At 38.5% G+C, this 24,278-nt stretch overlaps 1 protein-coding gene across 10 annotated transcripts in view; it reads left to right on the forward strand.

Annotated features, from left to right (window-relative positions):
- The first annotated feature begins 4,019 nt into the window (after positions 1-4,019).
- Positions 4,020-24,278, forward strand: part of PRTFDC1 (phosphoribosyl transferase domain containing 1) — a 46,402-nt gene continuing 26,143 nt past the window's right edge. Inside the window, exons 1-4 of one of the 10 annotated variants that reach the window (XM_038126678.1) lie at positions 4,020-4,077; positions 6,531-6,624; positions 11,236-11,342; positions 13,242-13,420. In XM_038126678.1, the coding sequence (XP_037982606.1) occupies positions 6,611-6,624; positions 11,236-11,342; positions 13,242-13,420 (300 nt within the window). In that variant the 5' untranslated portion in view covers positions 4,020-4,077; positions 6,531-6,610. Of the gene's footprint in view, positions 4,078-5,084; positions 6,625-7,529; positions 7,691-8,133; positions 8,246-9,306; positions 9,381-11,235; positions 11,343-13,236; positions 13,421-24,278 lie in introns of those variants that run through there. The other 9 variants (XM_038126686.1, XM_038126671.1, XM_038126662.1 and 6 more) reach the window with 9 other exon arrangements.

Consider the following 24,278-nt stretch of genomic DNA (forward strand, 5'->3'; position numbering starts at 1 on the left):
AATTTTTAATTGTCCATATTAAATTGGATAACCATAATAAAACATGAAAAATGGGGAATGAATAATCTATTGGTCAGTAAGACTTACGTTCCCACAAACTGAAAATATTTCCTGTTGGAAATTGTGCATGACAAAGCTGTGTATCTATTTTTTAAAAATAGCAATGTGAAATTATGATGAATATCTCACTGGCTTTTCTTGAGAATGAAACTATTTATATTCAGGAAGGAAGGGATCAGATATGGCATCGTCACAAACAGAGGGAGTTCCTGATTGCCTCGAGCAAACATCAGCTCTGACAGGAGCATGTGGGCTCCATGTGGCTGATCTTGGACCATGGTGACTTTTTGGGCTCTGCATGCATTCCTGGGGACTAAGTCTGGGACAGTTCTTCAAAACCTAGAGAGGTAACCTCATTTCCCTCACAAAATTCAGTGGGAAAAATGGGAGAAATTCACCACTGAATTAATTTTCCGTAGTCTCTGTAGGTGGATTTTTTTGTGGGAGGGCGTGTTCTGACCCCTTGTATATTTTTGTGGAAAATTGGTATAGCAAACTGCTGCTGTGATGGCTCTGCCACGAAGCTAAAATCTACTCCTTTCATTGGCATACATTTCAGGCAGCACAATATATCTAACAATTTCAAACTTAGTGAAGGCAGACATCTTTCAGATAAGAAAATTTCACATATATGCGGATTAATAGGATCCTAGATAAATGCTAGCCCTAGTCCACACTTTCATCCTCAGCTTTAGGATGCTTATAATATTAATGACATAATTAGAGGAGAGACAGGTGGCAAACCCTGTTATTAAGGTCATCTGACATTTCTCATAGTCTAGGAAGACAGCTGCTGAGCCCTGCAGCATTGTCCACCCCGGGAACCAGGTGTGTATTGAGCATGACTAAGCCAAGGAGGAATGGCCATTCCTTCCATGAGTGGCCATCCAAGGTGGTGATGTACACATGACCACATAAATGCCTAGATTGTAGGATTTTTCATATTATATCCCTCCTGCTCCTTCCTGTCATGCAAAGTTATGTAAATAAAATACGAGTAAATTCATGGTGTTCACCTTCCAGGCTAAGCAGTGGCATTATGGTAGGAATGCAGCGTGAGTTATTTCTTGTGGATTTTTCTTTACTGTTTAAAGGGTGCTGATATAAATGTGGCTCCTGTTTCAGCAAGTTATGAAACACAATTTTTTTATAGACTGTACCTCCACAAATAGTTGTAGACAGGCAGACATAGCCAAATATTAGCTGTATGCTGGTCTTGTCGATGCTGCTAGAAGAGTGAACTTGTGTTCAGTCACAGTACCAGCCTGTGGTGTTAATTCATTATGCCATACCAGCCTCGACATTGACTCCACAGCACAAAGAAATTCACAGAAACATGCAAATACTGCAATAACTTTGTATTCAAATCTTTCCTCAAATGTCCTTTGCAGTGGTGCTCACCAAAAATTTAACAGCAGCTGAGCTGCTGGTGAGCTGAAATAAGGGTTTATCTTGCTGACCTGTGCAGTTTCCTTGAACCCCCTGGCACTGTAGCCTGTTGTTTCTTGTCTTAGATTGTTAAGCTATCTGTCATATGTGTTGTGTTTTTCTCTCTTTGCTTAGTGGCTGACACAATTTTGTCTGTTAGTAGAGCTCTTGTGTGCTTATAATAACAGTAATAATAAATATGATCATCTGGGCATGAAGACCATGCAATAAGATTGTTGTTTTTTACTAAAAGGATCTGTTTTCCAAGAACCTTCATTTCATTTGTTTCAGCAACTGGAAAGTAGGAGTTGAAGGAAGAGAAATGAGATTTAAAGCACTTAACTTATTCCCTGGAGCAATATGATTTATTCATGTCTTTGTCATAGCATGTTTTTGAAATGCAATGGTAAATGACTTATACCTGGCTTTTTCACTGGTAACCATTAATACTGCATTTCTCATTTTTGGGATTTCTGACATGCAATTTGAGCCCATCCCTTAAATACCGGACATGTGTGCCTAAAATTAGAACTATAATTTGAGCCTACACAGTACTATGGAACAGTTTAAAAGCTATTGGTTACTCAAAATTAATAAAATTAATGAATAGTTTAGTCTTGCTAGGTGAGAGCCCCCATATGGAAAATTCAGGTGACTCAATCCTCTAATTCAAATAGCTGCTGTAAAAATGGAAAGTACCTCTAGAACTGTTCTTTGACGTCCATTTTAAAGGACCTCATGTTGCTTTGAGATCCATATTCAAGCTGAAGCAAAGTAGTAATTCTCTCTTTGGAAGAAAAAAACTCCAGTAGTGTTCAACATGTAGCCCCAAGCACTGCACAAGGAAGAAACAACCACATTTTGCTGTTTTATCAGGAGGAATGATTTGTCTTTTACACAAACAATAAAATTAGTAAATGGGCCAAATCCAGCATTTCAGCACCCTCGGGTTATGGGTCATTCTGTGCTGCAACAAAACACAGAGGCTGTCCAGCCATGAACATTCACTGTCCTGTGCTACAGAAGAACTCTTGGGACTCTGTTTTTCAATACACTTTTGTTACTGCACTGTTTATTCTAGGCAAGCTGTGAAGTATACAAAATTATATCAAAGATAACTGAGATATTCTGGGGGGAAAAAAGCCCTTAAACTGTTACTTGTTTAGTTGTTTAAGACACTTTGAATTCTTTTGTCTGACAGACTTTTCTAGATTTTTTTAATTAAGAAAAAAAATTTAAAAAGAGGGATTAAGCCAAGTGAACAACCTCCTTTAAAAAGAAACTCTGACAGTTAAATACATTACATTGGGTGTGACCCACTACATAGTTACAACTCCCTGACTAGTTTTCATGGTCATACATGATGAATTTGTCATAGGATATGATGTGAGCAGCATTGCTTGCAAATAGTGCTTTATCATTCAAACGTCAATACCTCTAAATAGCTGGTTAGGGCAAATATTTCCATAATATTATAAAGGATATAAAGTTTATTCTGGTATTGAAGAACAAGAGGAAATTTCTGTTTGCATTTCTTTCAGCTATAAGGACTTTATATTAATAACATGAACCTGAAAAGCAGGAAGGGTATCTTCAGGAGCCAGGAAATTGCAAAGCAAAGCTCGCTGCTCTAGTTTGGCACAGTGAGATTAATAACAAACAAAAATATATTTTTGTATTAAAGATGTTTATCATAGACCAAATAAGTGAAAGCCCAGGGTTCTGTCAAGCAGTGCCTAACAGTGTTTTGAAGGTTATAAGTATTTGAAAAAATAGACTAACATCTTGAATGGCAGCTTTTAGCCATTTTCTTGATATCAAAGTTACTCCGCTTAATTTTCAAAGCCTAAGTCAGTCTCACAGACTCAGTACAGGTTAGCTGTGACCAAGCTTCCCTTGTAGACCTTAAAATGCTGCAATTGCTTCGAAGCTAAACTTTCCAATTCCTCTAAAATTATGGTAATTCTGCTGAAGTTGAAGTAGACAGGAGCCAGATTCCAGCCTGCAGTGCCACACTGTCACCTGCTCTAGTAGAGGAGTCACAGAGAACAAAGTGCATCTCTTCTGCTGCACATCACAGCATGCTCCCTAGCCCTGCTAAGGGGGCAGCATTTCCTCTGGCCTCTCTGTGTTCATTATTGTAGGGGAATGGTTTGAAATCCTGCTTCATGTTCTCCCAAATGTCTGGAACACTGTCTGCCAGACATGTTCTGCTGCACTCAGGGTCTCCAGCAGCCACCCTGTAGACTGGGTCACTGCCTCAGGTAATACACAAGAAGTCAAAATTCTGGAATATATTAAAATTGGATATGCAAACAATGTAGAATTGTTTCCAACGTGCCCTAAAGTACTGTACATATGCTAGACTTCTGCTTTTAATAATCTCTTCAGTTACTATTTTACCCAAAAATGTCTTTCTCTGCCACAATTGGGTGTGTGTGTGTTGTAGCTTACCTTGTAACCACTAAGAAATGCAAGTTTATGCTTGATAAGATTGTTTACAGTTCTGCTCTTCACATAACAGCTGCAGCAAAAGGAGAACGAGAAAAAGTTCTTACTTCATACCCTAATTGGCAAGCTTCTACCTAGGTAAGCCATACCTCTTGAAATATTCTGGATTTTCATGCTTTTCTTGTCTAGTTTTGGTATTTACATATTAGACTGAGTTGTCAAATGTTTGTTATAGCTTCTTGGAAGCAGAATACATAATGCAGTTGTAAAGGTTGCTTACAGGTAACTCCATAATAGTATTTGCCTTGGACTGCTTTCCTGATATATCCCTGCCCCCAACCTTTTATTTTCAGTATTTCTTTACATTAAAGTTCTGAAAGAGTGGGCATGTCCTACTTTTATCAGTAACATGGTAAGAGAGGAATAGATGTCTGATTGAAATTATAAAGTTATGTAAAGGCCAAAAGCATAAATATATTCACACGGGATTTGTGTGTCAGTCTTAACCCTGCTTTGTTTCTCTGTGTGTCACTTCTTCCATCTGGTTCTTTATGGCTCTTGGCTATGTGTCCAGACCTACCCAGTCCTGCTTGTTAGTATTATCTACTCTTATTTTCTTTGTTCTTCTCCCCTTTGATCATTTCCCCATGTTGTATATCTAGAAATGTTTATTCTTTTCCTCCTATTTTTAGTTCATAAACAAACAGCTAAACAAAGATAGTAAGAACATTCTTCAGAATGTTTACAGGCTTTTTCATAGTTAAGCCCCAAATATATAATATTCACCAATCATATTTTGGCCCTAAATAAAATAAGTTTTGAAAGTCTATTGCAAATTCATTCATTCTATACCAGTTCATACTGTAAAAGAAAAAGTAAACATTCAGTAAGTATACATTCCTCCATAACAAAATCCTTAGCAGCTTCATTTCCATCATGCACAAAGAACGTCATTAATTCTGGTTTCTACTGATTCTGTGAGTTCACAGAACTATGAATTTGTGCCATTTGCAACAAAACGAAACAAAATGTATTACCTTTTGTGCCAATGAAAAAATCTTCCTTGGAGAAGAACAGCTTTGTGTGTTGGGTGTGTGGCTGCTGACAGCAGTATTATTGAAGTGTACCACAGCTAAATTTATCTAGGTTTTAATTTCCTTACTCATATTTATTGTTGTTAGCAAGACATGACACTTCATTACACTTCTTAAGCGAGCCCTGTAAAATTGCTGGAAGATAAGAACATCAAAACAAAGACTCGACAAATACACTCATTCAATCTTGATGGGAAGAACAAACATCTCCTGCTTAAGTTTTCCAGCACAATGCTGGAGGAATTTATTTTTTAGTGTCCTGCTCATGTTAATGCTTTTCAAAGCATTAGGCCTCTGTCTGTAGTTAGTCAGAACAATCTCTCATATTGCAGTAGTCTGATAAAGAATATGGTTAAAAAATACAGAAAGCTCTGATAATAGTAACCCAAATAGTCTGAAAGGTAGACAAAAACAGTCCTAACATAGGAGTGGCAGAATTGATTTGTTTCTAGCTGTAATCTTAATAGCTTCAGATCCATAGAGCTCAGCACTGTGACATAAACACAACAGCAGCTTCATTGGCAGTTTGGTGGTAACTGATTCTGGCTTTGGGGCAAATATGGGCTTTAGGAGGCATTCTTCCAGACAAGAAGAGTCTTCAAATCCTGAAAAGTGTGGATACATATCAGGAGCATTTAACCCAAAGATCAGATGAAACATCAAACTTTCTTTCTTAATAGTTGTATGAAATGTTGACATGGAATTGATCTGTTTAGGGATTTTGTCCATTATGAAAATTTTTATTTGATTTATGTAGGTTTGTACAAGTCTGCATATGCTGTTTATCAGATTCACTAATTATTTTACAGCACTGTGAAGAAGAATTATTTTTTCTCAGTACACTTGAGTCTTGATACACAGGCACCACTTTGAGGCAGATATATTCTGGAGTGGACTTCTGACACTGTAAAACTTGTCTTTTTTTCTTTCAGACATGCTGTCTGTTGTAGCAATAGTTCTTTAAAGAATAGTTCCTTAATTCATCAAAAACCCCTGGCTTCATATAAGAAACAAAGCATTTATCACAAAATAATCTTCAACTGCTCTAGTGCTTCACTAGATTTTAATTAGTGATTCATTTATAGAAGCATTCTTAACACCAGATTCCTAAGAATTGTCCTGTCAGTTCCAATGTAAGTGCATTAACAGGATGCACCAGAAAACCAGTCCACATTGGACACCAAACTCCCTGTGTAGACATACCCATAACTGCTCCCTGGATCCATCTGTTGTGACCAGAAGTGACAATGACCACATTCTAGAACAGCAGTGTTCCAACCTGAAATGTTTCCTACTTGGTTGGTGAGAGCCCCTCATGTAGCACTTAAAGTATTTCACTATGCCTAGGTCTCCCCCAAAACTGACTTCTTCTTCCTTTAATATTTTCTAGTACAGGAATGGCAGAATTCTACCAGCTGTGTATTTGACAGATTGATATTAGAAATTATAACCAACTTTCAATTTTAAGAAAGTGAAAAGCTCTGTTTTTATCCACAGTGGGCAGAGAGGCTGCTACCATTTTCCACAAAAGACAGGATACAAAAAAGATGGAGCAAGTCCAAATTTGAACTTCTTATATGGGAAAGCAAAGGTAGGCAATGATCAGAGTAAGCCAAGAAAAAAACAAGCTCCTTCTGATCTGTGAGGCAGTGAAAGCAAAGTATTAATAATAATTTTAACAAAATTGGGAGTGGCAGAGAGCTGCACTGTTCCTGGTGCCTGATCTATTCCTCTCCAGCTACACAGAGAGCATAGGCAACATGGGCATGGGCTGGGGGCAATTGGAAGACAAAGCCTGCCCCACTAAGTGCACAGTGGTGGGAAGGAGCAGCAACTCCAGAAGACAGCGAGGATGGAAAGTATGATTACTGAACTGTTGGAAATTTCATTTTTTCTTCCCTGGAGTATAAGAAAATCCAGTTAAAATGGCAGTTTAAACCACACCAGCTTAATATTACCCATTAACCTAGGCCAGGCCCCTTGGCCAGCCCTGCCCAAGCCTTTCCACCATTCCAACTGTACCTATACCTCCACAGCTTCCATCCTGCACCCTGCACCATCCATCCTGCATCCCGCACCCTGCACCGCCCATCCTGCATCCCACACCCTGCATCCCGCACCATCCATCCTGCATCCCGCACCCTGCACCATCCATCCTGCCTCCCACACCCTGCATCCCACACCATCCATCCTGCATCCCGCACCCTGCATCCCGCACTCCACATCCCGCATCCTGCATCCCGCACCATCCATCCTGCATCCTGCATCCCGCACCTTGCATCCCGCACCCCGCACCGTCCATCCCGCATCCCGCACTCCGCACCTTGCATCCCGCACCCCGCACCGTCCATCCCGCATCCCGCACTCCGCACCGTCCATCCCGCACTCCGCACCGTCCATCCCGCATCCCGCACCCCCCACCATCCATCCCGCACCCCGCACCATCCATCCCGCACCCCGCACCCCCGCACCCCGCAGCCGCAGCCGCGCTCGCCCCGCCGCGGCCCCGCCCCGCCGCAGCCCCCCGGGCGGGCGCGCGCAGGAACATGGCCGGGCAGGGCGGGAGCAGCGCTGGAGGCCGCGGCGTTGTGGTAAATGCGGAGCGCGGCACGGCCCGGCCCGGCCGCTCGCCCCTCGCCGGCCGCGGTGCCTCCCAGGTCCCCGGCCCCCTTCCCCGATGCCCCCCGGCGCTTTGTGGTGAACCCCCGCGCCCTTCCCTTCCGTTCCCTTCCCCGCTTCCTCCGGGCCCCCCGGCCGGTGCTTGGGCCGCGTCCCCTCACCCTGCGCCGGTCCCGACACGCCCGCCGGCCCCGGCCCCGCTGCGGCTGCCGGAGGGGGACGGGCGTGTTGGGCTGAGCCGCGCCTTTGGCTTCCGCCGTGAAAACACGGTCCCGTACCACCCCGAGCGGCTGCCGTGGCCGTGGCTGTGCTTTCCCAGGCTCCTTGAGTACCGGGGATGAGGATCCTCAGACATCCCGAGGTGTCTTTCTCCTCCCGGAACTCTGGGAGGCCCCTGGGAGTCTCCGGGCGCCGTGAAAGAGGGTTGGGCTGCCCGTGTTCTGCTGGGTTGGGCGACAGTCCGGACGTTGGCCGTGCGTTTGGACTGCCTCTAGGGATGGATTAATGGTGCAAAAATGAATGAATGTGATCCTCATTTTGATAGATACCCAGATTCTCCTGTGAAGCAAATGCCATCACTGCCACCGCCTTAGGTGCGTTCTTATTTTAATGTGGCATTAGGATTTTAACACAAAGTTCACGGGTCAGCTGCCCAGATCATGGCCCAGGGCCCTCTGTGTCGGCAGTGGTCACACTGTCCGCTCCAACATCCCCTGCATCCCCCTTCTGAAGGACCTGTCCTGTGTGTTCGAGCTCTGTCTGAAAACACCACACATCAACCACGACTCCTGACACCCGTGTAATAAAGGACATTCCTTAAGTAGGTGACTGTGCATATCACCAAGCAACATGAGGTTATTGCAAAGAAGGACATGAATGTGCATGACCATGTTCTGCTGCACTGGTTTAATTTTTTCTGCTCAACTCCCCAAAAACCCCACCAGCAGTAAGTCCAGTGCAGCACCATTTAAGTTACAAAAGCTGGGCTTTGCTTCATGCCGCTTGGAGCTGAGGACTGAGCTCAAACCTCACCTGTGCTCACTTTGCCAGACCAGAAAATGAGCAACATTCTTCTAAAGGTGTTGCAATTGAATGGCTTCAGCTTGTCTCTTAGGCCTCAGGGCAACACTTTTGGATATTGCCATGTATTTGTATTCCTTTTTGTATCCATTCACATCAACTTTTTTAAGACTTACTGAGGAATATCTGCTGGGCAATTCAAACATGCAAAGCCTGAACTTTAAAAGTAGGTCTTTCTTTCACTGTAGGAATTTTTTTACACACAAGTATGCCAATGTATTTAGAATATATATTTACTTATCCAGTTGAACACTGTTTTCTTTCTGAAACAATATGATTTTTTTTCAAGGGCTTTTTAAATTCTCAAACAGAATAGTCAGAAGAATTTACAGTTACTTGAAATTTGTAGCATAACACTGTGAATAGCTTTAGGATAAATGAGAATTTCTTAGACTTATTGGGAAGTGCCTGTTCAAAAGAAAGAAGATTATGAAACAGGCTTATTATATCAGACAAATAATTCATTTGAAAGTACATGTGAATTTCATCTTACTTGTCAAATGCCAGCAAGCACTTGTAAACAAGAACTTCAATATTATTGTAGAGTTACACTGTTTATGTTCTGCTATTCTAGAGAACAAGAAGGATAAATGGGAGAATCAAAATTTCATCCTGAGCCTGTTTTATAAGGGACTTACTGTAACTTAGGTAAAGTTATTGGTTTGTATGAATTCTAAAGCAGCTTCTATCCATTTAATTTCATCTGCATCACACTGAAGCCATGCAGTTTGACAAGAATGCAGAAGTAAGAAGCACAGACAGGGGTTGCTAATGGGTGTTTGTAACGCTTAATGAAGTTGTTTCAGTTTGCATTAAAATGCTTTTGAACAGACCGTTCATTGCTACAAAATGTTTAAAAAGTTTCAGCCCCCCATGCCCTGAAAAAGTAGATGGGAAAATAGTCTTAGCAGGCCGACTGCAGCAGCGTTTCTGGGACAAGATTTGCTCTAATTAAAAACCTTGCCAAGGAGGATATTTATAATCTCCTGTTTCTATGGAAATGAGGAACACAACTAAGTAACTTTTTTTCTTTTGTGTAGTTTCAAGGCTTGTGTAAGTCAGGGAAAAAGCTTTCATTGATTCCAGTGATCTCCCAGTCATGCCCTTCATGGACAAATATTCGGTAGCCAACGAGTAACTTTTTTGATGCAGAAATTTTTGGGTAGAATTAAGAAAACGTGCCAGTCAAGGTGCCTGTAGCTGTCAATGAATACGCAAAAAAAGCCCCCAAGCAACCCAAAATCCACAAGGCAGGACAGTGTTTCAGTACAGCATGAGTCAGGGCTGTGTCTGAGTTAAAGAAGAGGGGATGTGGAGGAACAGCTCCACATCAAATATGTTATCTTAGCCAAAAGTGCGGCAAATAATTTATTGCTCTTGTATAAAATGGTAAGCAGAGGTTTCAGTGATGGTCCTTCAAAGATTATTTGTAGCAAAAATGCCATGAAGACATGAACTGCACAATGGCAAGTTCATCACCATTTCTCCTTGTACTCAAGATTCCTGTAGCCAACCTGTAGAAAGACAATGTGTGACTTGAGGAATATGATTGTAGGGAAAACCTATTAGGTGTTGCTTTTTATCCTGAACTGGTATTGAAAGGAAATCTTTGTAATGATTTCAAGGTACCTTGTCAACCTGCAGGTCTTGTATTTCATAAGGAGTAGGGAAAATGTTTGTTTTGGATTTTGTTTAGTTTTTGTGCTGGTGGCTTTGCATTTCATAGCTTTCTGAAGCCTTCAGCCATTGGCTAATTTTTGACCTTCTTAATCTCTAGCACCATTGTATGTTTTGAGATCTAATCTCTGTGTTGTGATACTTACAAAACCAATGTATCTGTAAAATATTTTTTCTCTAAATACATGGATTTACAGACTAGTTTCATAGTGAGGTGAGATGCAAACATTTTGTAATAACTTATCTTTGATGACATCTAAATTAAGAACCTCACTTTTGGCAAGAAGTACAGTTTTTCACTGATTTGTACAGATATCATCCATGAACCACATAAATTATCCTCCATATGTGCTGTTTCATCCATAGAATACTTATCTATTTATTTATTTATTATTTAAGTCATTCTAAACTAGAAATGGGCAATTTTAATATAGAATTTTATGACTTTTAATTCCACCATCTGAATCTCCCATTGGAAAATCCCTTCTTACTGGCAGTATTATATTTGCATTTTGAGTTTGAAAGTACTTAGAAACTTACTTTTGCCACTAATTTAATATTAAATATTTCCTTTGTCTGTCTAGTTGTTTGTAATTTCAGGTGACATTTCCCACATTCTGTGGGTAAAAAACTGTAGCATTTGATTTCTGAGTTATACTGAGAAGCAAAATAATTAATGGGAAAAGCAAAATAGTAAATTGTAACTGGAAGAAAGTATGGCACACAACCAGATCATCCAACAGAGTGTACTAGAATGCTGATTCTGTATCAGTTACATAATGTCAAACACCATGAAGTGTTCTTGACAGTACTGTTTGATATTCAGATTTCAGACAATTGGCCTGGATACAGTCTGGATTTGTTCACTTATCCTCAGCACTACTATGGTGACCTGGAATATGTGCTCATTCCTCATGGCATTATTGTTGACAGGTATGTGTAGCTTGAATGTTACTAAATAAGTTGTTTGGTCAGTAGTACTGTGCTTTTTTATAAAGGCTGTCATCCTTATACAGCCTTTATATGTGCATGTATAATCTTTGTCCTAAATATTGCAAGTTAAAAACTTGGATGTTTTTATTTAGAAATTTAAATTAGTACATTTTTGTCGTGCTGGAGTTCCTACACTTTTAACATGCAAAGCAGTCTTTGGAATTCCTGGAAATTTTAGCTGCAAACAATCTGAAGAACAATATAAAAAACAAAAATTAATCAAATAAATGTTACTTACTGACAGTTTTCCCCATTCTCAGACTTGATAAAAGATGATAAAAGACTTATTTTATTAATCTTCAGTAAAGTAAGTGACCCTCATTCTTACAACACTAAAAGGAATTCCAATTTCAGATCAAATGAGATAATCTAATATTTCTAATATCTTCTATTTCTCTTATGAAAATATACTAATTATTGTGATATGGAATTTACTAGGGCATTAAAAAGAAAACATGTGGAAATTAAGCAACAGCTGTTTCTCATAGTTAGCATATTATCTTCAGTCTAGAGCTTACTCTTCTCTGCTCCATGCAAAGATTTCACTAAAGTTCCATCAATGTACTTATGTAAGGGCAAATTGATTTCTGTACTACAGTAGATAGAGAAAGAAAAAAAACAACCAAACCTAAAAAATGTAATAGTAAAACACATGGGTTAAATTATAGGATTATTTAATAAATTGCATCATGTCAACAAGTTGACTCTCATTGAGGGTGAACTCATTGAGACCCCATTGAGGGTCTAGAAATGCTATCTTTAAAGTTAATATTTTATTTACATTTATTACTAAGATTAATATTTATTATTTTAATCTTGAAAATGTAAGTAGCATTGTGTGGCAGAAATGTGTATCTTTTGTTTCCAGTCATCTGCCATATTGTGTTTGCCATGCAGAATTGTCAGAGAGAATAGGTTTGGTTGGGAACCCCACAGTTCTGTGTTCACTGGAGCATTGGCTCGATTATTTGCCTGTGTGTGACCTTGAAGAAGTCAGTAAAGCTCTTTGCACTCTTCATTTCTGCTGTATAAAGCAGTGAGCTTTACAGAATAGTGATAATATACACTCTTTATAAGCTTTTCACTGATGCTCTATTTCTTTTTTTTATATGTATATTTTTTATTAAAACTGTAAGGGTAGCATCTTCCAAAGCCAATCAGAATGAAAATGTCAAATATTCTTCCCTATCTTTCACTTAATTTGTTGCTCTTGTGCAGTAACTAACATAAGTTAGGAGTTCGTACAGGTTTGTACATATTTTATACTGATAATTCCTGTGAGGTAAAATGGAAGGCTAGTTCACATTCTTTTCTCTCGAGTCTCTGACATATTTATGAGCCCAAAATATGCTGAGATGTGTAGGTCTTGTTTGTATAGCTGGGGAATTTATGCATTTAAGGTTAACTTAAATGGTTAGTTAAATTTAACTTAAATTTATGCATCTAAGGTTAACTTAGATTCAAGTGCTTTGCATCTTGCATCCATCACTGTCTGTTTGGATCTGCTGTCTGTGAGCTGGATCCAAAACTAGTCAAGCATTGGAATGGACTGTCCTGGAAGTCAGGGAGTCACCATTTCTGGAGGTGTTCAAGAAGTGACTGGACACGGCACTTACTGTTATGGTCTAGCTGACATTGTGGTGATCAGTGAAAGGGTTGGGCTTAATGATCTTGAAGGTCTTTTTCAACCTAAATCACTCTGTGATTCTGTGAAGTCAGGCTTCTTAAGCAATGCCAGTCAAGCTTTATACTCGCCACAGTGTTTGTTAAGTGTACCATGAACTTAGAGCATCTGCATCTAAAGTTATTTTATCTCTAATTTTTTTTTGCCCAGGACAGAACGACTGGCAAAAGACATTATGCAAGACATTGGAGACAATGATATTGTGGTTCTCTGTGTCCTCAAAGGTGGCTACAAGTTCTGTGCTGATCTTGTGGAGCACATTAAAAATCTTAGCAGAAATTCAGAAAGGTTCATCTCCATGAAGGTCGATTTTGTTAGACTGAAAAGTTACCACGTAAGTCAACAACTGATCTATGTAGATTCTGGTTGTATGTCCTAATAAAATAGTTGACTTTTGTATGAGAGATCTCCACCTCCAATTATAAGAAAAACTATGTGAAAAATATTTTTGTTTGAAAAACCTGTGAGGTTTTCTTGAAAACTCATATCCCTTATATTTTGTAGATAGTATGAATGAGGATACAAAGCAGCCTTGACCTCTATGGTTTTGTTTAGTCTGTCTTTTACTTCTGGACAGAGAAGTATTCAAATTTCATTCATGTAGAATGTCGGCATTTGTTTGTTCTCAAAATCCTCAGCAGTTCTGTCAAGTTAATTTCATGTTACTGCATTTTACACCCCCACATAGTTTGGCATAACTGCAAGGTGGTAAATCTATGTCTTCTTCTAAATGCTTAATGCTAAGTAAATGGAATGCTTTCATCTTCATAGCATGCAGTTTACATAGCAGCAAAATATACCACCAGATGATGATAGTGTTCTACAAGAAAACAAGCCATTCAATCAAATCCAGTGTTGAAGTAATCATCAAGCCCTCCTTTTATCTTCTGAGGAAATTATGCAATAATAATTCATCTGTGTCACTGAGGATAGTGAGATGACCAGCATTTTTTAGAGTCTCTAACTACAATTTCTTATTGTAAGTTGTTGTAGAAGTGTCTGAGGAAGCACACTAAATAAATAGAGTGATAATAAGGTGTCTTGCAGAAATGCAACTTGCTGTGTCCAGTAGTTCCCACAATAACCCTATATCCTTTCCACAGTTTGTTGGCTGGCATGTTCTTCTGACCCCAGTGACTATAAAATTTTCCTAACTTTCACAGATCTGGTCTGACTTTTTTTCAGTGTGGAAAAAAACGTGAATGAAAACCTTTTATAGCCATTTGGTTAGGATTTGGTCCTAGGTCTTCTGTTTCAAGAATTATTCTATGAAGCACGTGTGAAATACTAAAATTATGTATTTTCTAGGTATTTAGGAGCATTACAAAAATAATTTATAAATAATAAATTATAATGTTACATAATATCTCACATAATGGCACATGGAAATTTTACTCAATTTTTTTTTTGCATAGTTATAATAGCACTTCAGTAACAATGCTGAGCAAATAGAGGACTTAGTAAAATTGGGTTTTATTTTGCATCTGGCATGTATGTAATGCACATGCTTTTCCTACAGTTGTCTCTTATCCAGTATGAACATATCCTAGTTCTAAAATTTCTTTCTTTAGGGTCAAATCTTATTAGCCGTACTAGCCCATAACCAATGAGCGGCAGGAGATGTGTACTGCAAAAGTGTGTAAATTTTCACCTCTTTAGCTTAGGAAGTAATGTAAAATCATGTTATATCAAGCTGAAACAGCACTAAGAATTTTTTTATGCAAGGGTGCAATTACCAATACAAAGTCCTAGATAATCTTAGCATTTAGTGGCTGTGCATATTTTGGGTCCTAGCCTCATGCTGTATCAGAAAGGTAGCAGCTCCCCAAGAACTAGTGCCTCCATTTGCCTTTTTGAAAATACTTTTTTTTTCTTGTATGTACTTCCAAACAGGTGTCATGTATTTAAGAGGTTGAAGCTGTCCTTGATTTAGTGCTTGGATTAGTGCTTGATACCTGTCTGGTCTGAGAAGCTGAATGACACTGCAGTAGAAATTTGAAATTACATTAATATTGGTCGATGCAGTCCATGAAATATGCATAAACGTAATGCTGACTAAAGCATCAGTATCCTTTTCATCTTGAGTTACTGTTGAGTCCTGTGCAATTGCAGGTTTTGGAGATTGCCCCCTTGTCAGCATAGCTGGGCTCAGATCATTTAAGGAACTCACTGTACCTAGTCTGAGTGACTCTTTATCCCAGCCTCACATGAAACTCCCAAATCTCCATGTTAGTTTATTCTGTAATAACATGTCTTTCTCAGTGTTTTACACTTTAATCAGAGGCAACAATTACAGCTTTAGAGATAAGACTTTGCTTAAAATCTTGGAGCACCACCAGTTCCACTCCTTTTTTCTCTTCTGTGTTTTCCGTTCCACTTTCTAGTAAGACTTATTACTGCTCTCTGTTTTTATCTCTTTTTCATTTTACAGACACTGTTCTTCTCACATTATTTATCCTGATTCCTTTTACTAACTGATCTCTCTTTCTCTCCTGAAGGGAGTCCTGCTGCTCTCAATATGCTTCCTTCAGACATGTCTCCCTTCCCCCCTCCAGCTGTTAGAATCCAGCAACTAATTTCAGCTCAAACTCATGGGATTTTTGTATTGTCTCATTCCAGCTTCAATATCGAAAGGTTAGTTGATTTATAGGGGCTGTAATTCAAAGTAGGATTTCTTGCTTTAACAGGATAGCAAAGATGGGCTGTAATTGTGACCCAGAGTCAGATCTTGGCATCAGTGAAAGTACCTCCTAAATACCAAGTGTCAGTGGAAAATGCTGTACTTTGCTGTTTGGCATACAGACATGATTACAGGAAAAGGAGATTGCAAATATGACCAGTCTTATATGGCTCTTTGTTTTTCAAACCTGTCATGATACTACACAATTTAGACTTCAGAATTTATACTTATGTATACTATGTTATGATTTGCTTTCATATTAAATAGCTGAAAGCTGGGCATGAATCTTCATTGTTTCTTCCTGCAGATGAATTGATTAAAAAAAAGCATAGCACATTTAGATTCTCTGGATATTAATGAGATGAGTGGCTACTTGTACTGCCATAATCAGGATGGTTTTATCTGGTTTGCAAAATATTGTTATATGTGCCTGAATATTTTTACATTTTTGTGAGAAACTTTCCTGTATTTTACAAGGAGCAGATTAAAAGAAAGCACCAAGGTAACAGTTAGAAAATATGATTTCAGAAGTAAAGAGATAGGAAGCATCATGTAGAGTTAAGGATAAAAGTCAGGAAGTAGATGGAGAGGAAAACCAAATCAATTTTCCAGATGGAAATCTGAATGAAAAGCAGCAGCTCTGAGTTTTAAGAGGCAGAGAAGAGAAAACATACACTTTTTTGAATGAACTCAAGAGTAGCAAGACAAGAAGTATCGTGGGTAGAGCAAGAAGCACCACAATAGTTCTCATGGGAAATATGATTAATATATAGAAAGATGCATGCCAAGTTTTAGGGGAAAACACTGTATTCTGGAAACACTGACATGAGAACTGATAGAATTTAGCAGCTTTTTGGATATTAGGTTCTAAGATATTGGATTTTAATATAAGTCAGAAACAGAGGAATTGACTGCAGAGATTTTTGAATTTAAAACAGGATGAATAAAATTCACTGTATTCAATTTTTACCATGCTGATTTTTTTTCCAAGGTATTGTTCTTCCACAGGGAATCAGAGTTCTGAAGTTGAAAATGGGTGAGGGTTTCACTTTGAAATGAGAATTCAAGATTATTTTCAGAAGCATTATATGGTGAAGTCAAAGAGGAAAAGTAATGGTGGAAGAAGTTGAGTTGGGGAATGTCATCTAAGGAGAATGTGGCTCTAGCAGCAGAGATGGTTGAGCGAGAAATTCTGTAATACATTTGTGATATTAATAACTTCAGGAGATTAAAGAGCTGATTAGGAAGAATCCAGAGGGAATTAAAACAGAGAAATTAGGAAGATGTTTTACTAGCATGTTTTTAATTAAATGATAGGACTAAACAAGGAAGAATGTTTGAGGATGAACCTAAAGAGAGAATGAATAAAAAAATGGATGTGGATGCCATGAAGAGAAGAGCTGAATAGGATAGTAAAAACACATGCTATAAGAATTGTGTCAGAAGAGTAGAGTATTCATAAACAATAATTAGAGCTTCTCTTTGTTAAGTGTGGAAAAGACAATTTAGGACAAGCTGAAAAGGTAAAGGTTGAATTACAGCTTCAGAGAGAAGAAGATGTTCTGGTTTAGCAAGTCTAATCCACAACTAAGAGATGCAACAGTATCACCTAATCCTGTTCCATGGCTATGCCAAATGTAACCTGTAAGTCAAACCTCACTTTTTAAATGGAATTGAAAAAAATTAGAAGTAGAGGAAGTATACAGACTTTCTTGAGAAGTTCTCAGCAGCCTCTCAGAAGAGAAGGTAAATGCATGTGAATTAAGACTTCTTTAGTGGGTAGATGATGAAAGCTAAAAAGAGAAAGAATTGTGGTAAGAGTCATTGTTGAAACAGGTGGTGGGGAGTGGTGGAAGAGGGGAGAAACACCACATACTTTTATAAGGCACACTTTTATTAGGCAAACACCACATACTTTTATTAGGCAGACCAGTATGCTTGCTACAGGTCTGCCTGTAGCATTGCTACCTGTTCTTGTAAAGTGTTTAGTATTCCCATATGGTTATCCATAGATATCTATCTAATTCTCTTAATTCCTATATTTTATAAAATAGATATGATAGTAAAGGTCACATCTTGGAGAAGGACAAGTGAATCTTGGTGGCATAATCTTTTTTCACTGAAAACCATGAAGAGGTAAAAGAGGAACGAGATTGTTACTTTTCCTTAAGTCTTTTGTGATTTATTTGGTTATGTGTGTAGACTAAAGTGGCAGAAAAGCAGTCATCACTGTTATTTTGAAATGACATTGTTATAACAAACTCTGTTATTTTGGATAACTTTGAGACCCCACCGGGAGCACTGCATTCAGCTCTGAGATCCTCTGTCCAGCAAAGACAAGGATCTGTTGGAGGGTCTGGAGGAGGCTGCATACATGGTCACAGGTCTGGAGCACCTCTCCTAGGAAGACAGACTGATTCAGTTGTGTTGTTCAGCCTGGAGAAAAGAAGGCTTTGGGGAGACCTTAGAGCAGATGGCCAGTATCTGAAAGGGGCTTACAAGAAAGGTAAAGAGAGACGTTTACAAGGCCATGGAATGACAGGACAAGGGGAAATGCTTTTAAATTGAAAGAGGGTAGGTTTACACTAGATAGAAGGGAGAATTTTTTTTTTATTATGAAGTTGGTGAGGCACTGGAACACGTTGCCCGGAGATGTGTTTGATGCTCTAAATATGAATGAACTTCAGAGGAAACTTCCAGAGGATTATGTAGATTTGGTCAATTCATGTAATTCTTTCAAGTGAGTACATTATTTATGGTTTCTGGAACATAACTAATAGAAAATGTAAAGATGTGACTGCTGAATTGTAATCCATGTACAATGGTTACATTGAATTCAGTTCACAAGCATATTCATTGATATGATCTGTTTCCTCTTCAGCCTCCAGTAGTTTTGAAACATATTTACAATTGTTGGTTATTAGTCTTGGTATAAACAGGACTATTAGTGCTGCAAGAATCTGAAAACAAGCAACAAAACAAGCATTGTTGAGTAGGAATCTGAATGTTTTTGCTGTATGAAGCCATCTCAGTAAATAGTTTTGCTAAATCTCTCTACTGTAGGAGTAAGGAAACAGAGAGATTTTATAATGAGTAAGTTGAAAGCTTGGTAAATGGAGTAAAATAATTTCTTTTTCTGCCATGCAGGTTTCCTTCTCATACACCAAATGAATGTACTTAATTCCTATAAGACTCAACAGAATGAAGGATCAGACTATAATCAGAGTGGTATAAAATGTACAGTCCTACTTTTCATAATAACCTATTCTTATTCAGTATAATTTTACTGTCTGTAACTTGGTTTTTTAAGATCACTGTGAACTTTGCATTTTAAAATAATATGTTGAAATCCCGACGCTGAAAAAGCAGGTAGCCTCAAAATGCTGTTATTAATTTAACAACACAGAAGAAACAACTGTCTTGCTTGCATTTAGCAATTCATGTCTATACCCAGACTCTACACCAGTGTTACAGTGATTGTTTATCTCCATTGCTGTGTCACACAGGAGAACACAACTTATGATCTCCTGAGAAAAGTATGCATGCTGAGATGAAAGAGAATTCACATTAGTTTTTGTACTCACAAGTTTTCTTTTGGGCAGGTTGTGCATTCCCTTTATTTTGCTTCATGTACACAGTTTAGCTGATGACTGCATCATCATATTAATGCTGAGTAGCCATGGAAGAATTATAAATTGGAGCCTACCTGATAGAATGAGTTCCTGTCAGCTTTAAAGCCAATTTCTACCACAATTTCACATGACTGAGCTCCAAATTATCTGTGAATTATACATTTGACCTGCAAATAAATAGCTTCAATATAGGCAAAAATGTGATTTAATTTGAAAATTAGTGATTTATGCTTCATTTAATTTGGAGAGAGGTTGTGTGTGTACTAGACATTCAAAAACTAAAATTTACTCTTAACCTTTTTCAGGTCTTGCTGTCACCACTGCAGACAGTGAACAACTCTACAGAGAATTTTGCAGCTTGATAAAGTTTTAGATGCTAATGGGCAGCAGAAATGTGACATAATTTAGTCCATAGAAGCTAACAGTGTCAAGGTTGTTGCTGCTCTGAGAGATATGTTCTGTTGATTGTAGATGGTGTTGTCAGAGAGATGTCTTATGGGCAAGCTAATGATGAGAGATTTGGGAAATGTGCTCCTTGAATCTCTCTGCTCCTTCTTTGTCTATGAATGGATAAAACAGCATTTACATTCTGAAGCAGTAGTATATTTTTGAGTGAAAGTTCCATGAGGTGCTCAGACCTGCTAAAACAAGTAAGTAAAAGGTCTTCTAGTGCTCCAAGCCAAAGACAGTCCCAAATCTCAAGCAGGCATTGGTGCTCTCCCTGTATCTCTTATGCTTCAGTTATTTTCTGAAATTTAGTAAGACCTGAGATGGTTAAGAAGATGATGAACAGTGGTGTGGGGTTTCACCTCCGGATTGGGATGATTCTGAAAGATGGAAAAGTCCCTCCTCTAACCCGTGCTTTCGACATACAGCAGTGTCTTACTGCAAAATATCAGCCTCAGAGACACTCAAACTTTTCAGAGAAATAGCTGAAAATGTGTTAGTAGTGGAAGTCATCCCACAGGCTTATTCTTGCAGCTAGCTGATGAAATTTTAAAAGATATTCACCAAAATGTAATGAGAAGAATGACAGTCTCTTTCCTTAAATTGTGGGTGGTGTTATGTGAAGTAGCAGCACAATTCAGGCACTTTGAGACTAAACTCTCCTGCCAGGTTAATCTGTGCATCAGGTACAATGGCTTGCTGTGAAAACTCAGACACTGGGGGTGGGTCTCTTTTCTGATTGTACCTGCACTGGCTGGAACAGTGACTGTCTCCATCCTCAGGGACTGCAGTGCCCTCCAGGCAATCAAACTCCAGCTCAGCTGCTTCTGAGCTCCCTAACCTGTTTCAGCCCAGATGACAGCAGTTATGAGAGAATTTCTATTTGGACCGCTTGAGCTTGCTGGATTTGTTTTTAGCAACCCAGATGCACACATGCATCTCAGTATCTGTGCCAGGGGGAGACTTACAAGCAGCTGGGGACAGCTTGTGGGCAGTAAATTCTTTAGTCAGCACAGTTCTTGCTGGAAAAAAAGAGTCTGCCCAGAGTCAAGGGACCCTCACTACCATGTGTGCAAGTCTCAGACTCATCCACTGCTTTACCTGAGAGATGCTCCTCGAAGGTATCAGGAGTGTGGATGTTTCAACTCTAGTTATTTTTGTGTACCAGCCTAGTTTTCACGGTGTTCTAAGATAAACTGAAGAAGGCCATACTATATGGAATAAAATGTGAACTTAAAGCTCAGGGTCTTGCAACTGCTTAGGTCTGGAGGCAAAGCTCTCCTTTCAGCTACATGGCATCTACAGCTTCCATTTAATGTGATGGCAGAGTTGTGAGATATGAGAGCTTTAATTCATTTCTTGCTCAAAGAAAGTATTTTATTTAAAATAAAGCATACAGTTTTATTTTGTGCTTAGGGGCTTGGGATGCTACTTTTAATGTAAGTAGGTGTTAGTTTGTGGGCATAGTTCAGGAAAGGTCATAGTAAGTCTATCATACAGTCAGTTTATCCAGTTTCTCTCTAATGTAAAACTTACTTATAGAGGATGATCTTTGTAACTGTATGCATCAGCCAACACACCTACACATCACTTGAATATGTTAGCACCATCTGAAATCTGAGTGATTTTTTTTAAAGTATGAGTAAGTGTGTTGGTGACTCACATATGAAAGATTTGGGGGAACCAAACAACTCAGCCAAGGGAGAACTGAGTAGGAAGTGGCCTGATTGCCATGGGGACAGAACTAGAGCAGATGTGGCAGTGAAGGCAGAGTGATACTGAGCTGTCCTACAGCTTTTCAGAAGTATCAAAGTATTGTTTTAAAGCATCTATGGAACATATTAAAGCAAGTAACTACATGCTTTTTAAGATACTTTTCATTTTTATCTATCATTTCCAGCTTAGGTATTACCTTCCTTTATACTGATATATGATTTTTAGCTATGGAAATATTGTTTAAAATTTTTTAAAAATTCATTTTCCTATATTGTGGGTTGATACTGTGTTCTTTTGGATTTCAGATCCAAAAGACTATAAACTCTATAGAGGTATTTTCTAATGTTTTTTGAGAAATTTGTGTCCCCAAGGGTCACGTTTTCTTACAAGCTGTAATGTTTTCTTTTGAAAAATGTCTTCTAATTTGAAATAAATGTCTTGGATTACAGTATGTTGCACAGGGTTCAGCTACTATGTATAAATGGAGTTTAAGGTTTGAAGTTCCTTTTTCTTAAGGTTTTTTTTATGTGAGTGGGTTTTTTTGTGAGCTTAAATCTTTGATATTTTTAAGCAATCCAGGTTCCTAAAATCTTACCATTTAAGACTGTAGATGATTTTGAAACTGGCCACTTTTAGAACAGATTCAAAGCATCAAGGGATTTTATTAGAAGCATCCAACTGTTCATAATTTCAAAGAATTAGATTCCCCTGGATACAGTATTTGTTGTAAAGCAGTGGTTTCTTATAAAGCCTAAAATATTGAAGTTTAGTTTAGTAAAATGTTTTGCTTCATATTCTGCCAAAAATACACCAAGCTATACTAATTTATGTCATTTGCAGCAATACTGTATGTCATCCTGCTTCATGGATTTTATAGTGACAGGGAGATAGGATCTTATGTGTAACATAGGTCCAGAACTTAATGGTCACTAATCCTGTTGTAAAACTAAGATCTGATGAGTTTGAAAGGACTGTGACATGTTTATGCATTGGAAAAATATCACATTATTTGGACGATAGCAGTACCATTTAATATGGGAGTTTTTCATATTGAGATCTGAAATGGGGCAAAATTAATTAAAAGAAGCCAGAGGGTTTTAATTTTTCTCAAGGAATTTGATGACTCCCTTTTACTGGCATCTTAAATGCTGTTTCTTAAAACAGATCATAACATGTGTAGTGTTCATGCAGTGTCACACCCCAGTGGGTCTGTGATGCATAGACCAAAAGGGTTACTCTAAAGGAATATGGCAATAACAGGAACTCCTCTATAATTGCAGTGCTGATCTGTGTGACAGATACAAAATTCTTTTCCCTCCTCATTTGATAGACAGAAGTTAAAATACTTAAATGAAGATGGGATTCTATAAAACAACTGTGCAAGAAAATTCACAAAGAATATGTGTGCTGTTACAAGTTTCCAAGTTGTCATTAGCCAAGGGACTACACACAGTAGTATGGAAGAGAGTGCTGCTGATTTGTAAGACTCAATGATAAACTAAGCTCCAGATTGCTGGAAGGTACTAAGCATGTGAGGGTTTTATCAGACTAATCTTCTGTGAATTTGCTTACACCTATTTATCTGTTTTCTCAGCCTGTGGCTATTTGACAAAGTTCAAGATTCTTCTTCTATCTCTGTTTTATCACCAGATTCGAGGAACTAATGATAGTCAGGGTCACTTTGTGCATATTCTAGAGAAAGCTGTTTTCTCTTGTGCTTGCAGAATCCCTAAGTGGACAAGGTTTTTAGTACAGAGCTACAAACTCACTGTATGTTTTTTCACAATCTTCATTTACTTTTGATCATTAATTCACAACACAATTTACAAAATGGGGTAAGAACACACATGTGGATCTAGCAGTGTCCCAGCTGGCATGCTAAGATCCTCTCTTGTGGCTGGGAAACATGACTTCTAGTTCCACTGCTGTAATGTTCATGCATTTAATGCTAAATAAGCAAGATTTGGCAAAAGACAGATACTCCAGTTATTGTGGACTTGAATCCAAATGGACATCTTCCTACCCAAGTCCAGTATAGTTGGCCAGGTCATCCAGCATGATTGATGACCTTTATCACTTTTGCATGACTATAGCAGGTGGAGAATTTTCCTTACACTCTTTGGCTTATGAAGCTGAGGAAGAAAAGCATCACAAGCCTGCTATTCCCAGAGTATGGGCTGGTATTACATTATTATCACAAAAAGTAGACACCCTTAGCAATGGCTCCTGGCAGCCCAAAAGGAGTACCTGTGTAGGACTGTGGCAGTTCTGGAGAGTATGCTTCCTAAATTTTTCTTTTACCTGTAAGTTTTAAACTTTATTTGCTTCCCATCTCTGGAGAAAAATGATGTGATCAAAACTTTGCCTTACATGACTGAAAAGCCCTGTGAAATTTTTAATACCTTTTCTCATCCTGCAACATACACAGATTTAATTTTTATGTTTTAAATATTATCTTAGAGAATAAAAATAAGCTAGAGTACAAGGAAATCTCAGATTATAGTATGTGAAAATTAACCTGAGTTTTGAGGATTTATTGTGTTTCTGATATACATACAAGTCAAACCATTGTTATCATATGTTCTTGATTTCAGTTCTTGCTGGTCTTTTTAAGTGTTTGGGTGCTGTTTCTGCCATATGGTGATATGTGGTGTTGCAATCTTACTGCCTCATTCTTAAACAAAAGAACCCATTTAACCGATGCTAAGCAAGTGTAT

The sequence above is a fragment of the Motacilla alba genome, chromosome 2 (genome assembly GCF_015832195.1).
Source record: "Motacilla alba alba isolate MOTALB_02 chromosome 2, Motacilla_alba_V1.0_pri, whole genome shotgun sequence".
Classification (NCBI taxonomy): Eukaryota; Metazoa; Chordata; class Aves; order Passeriformes; family Motacillidae; genus Motacilla; species Motacilla alba.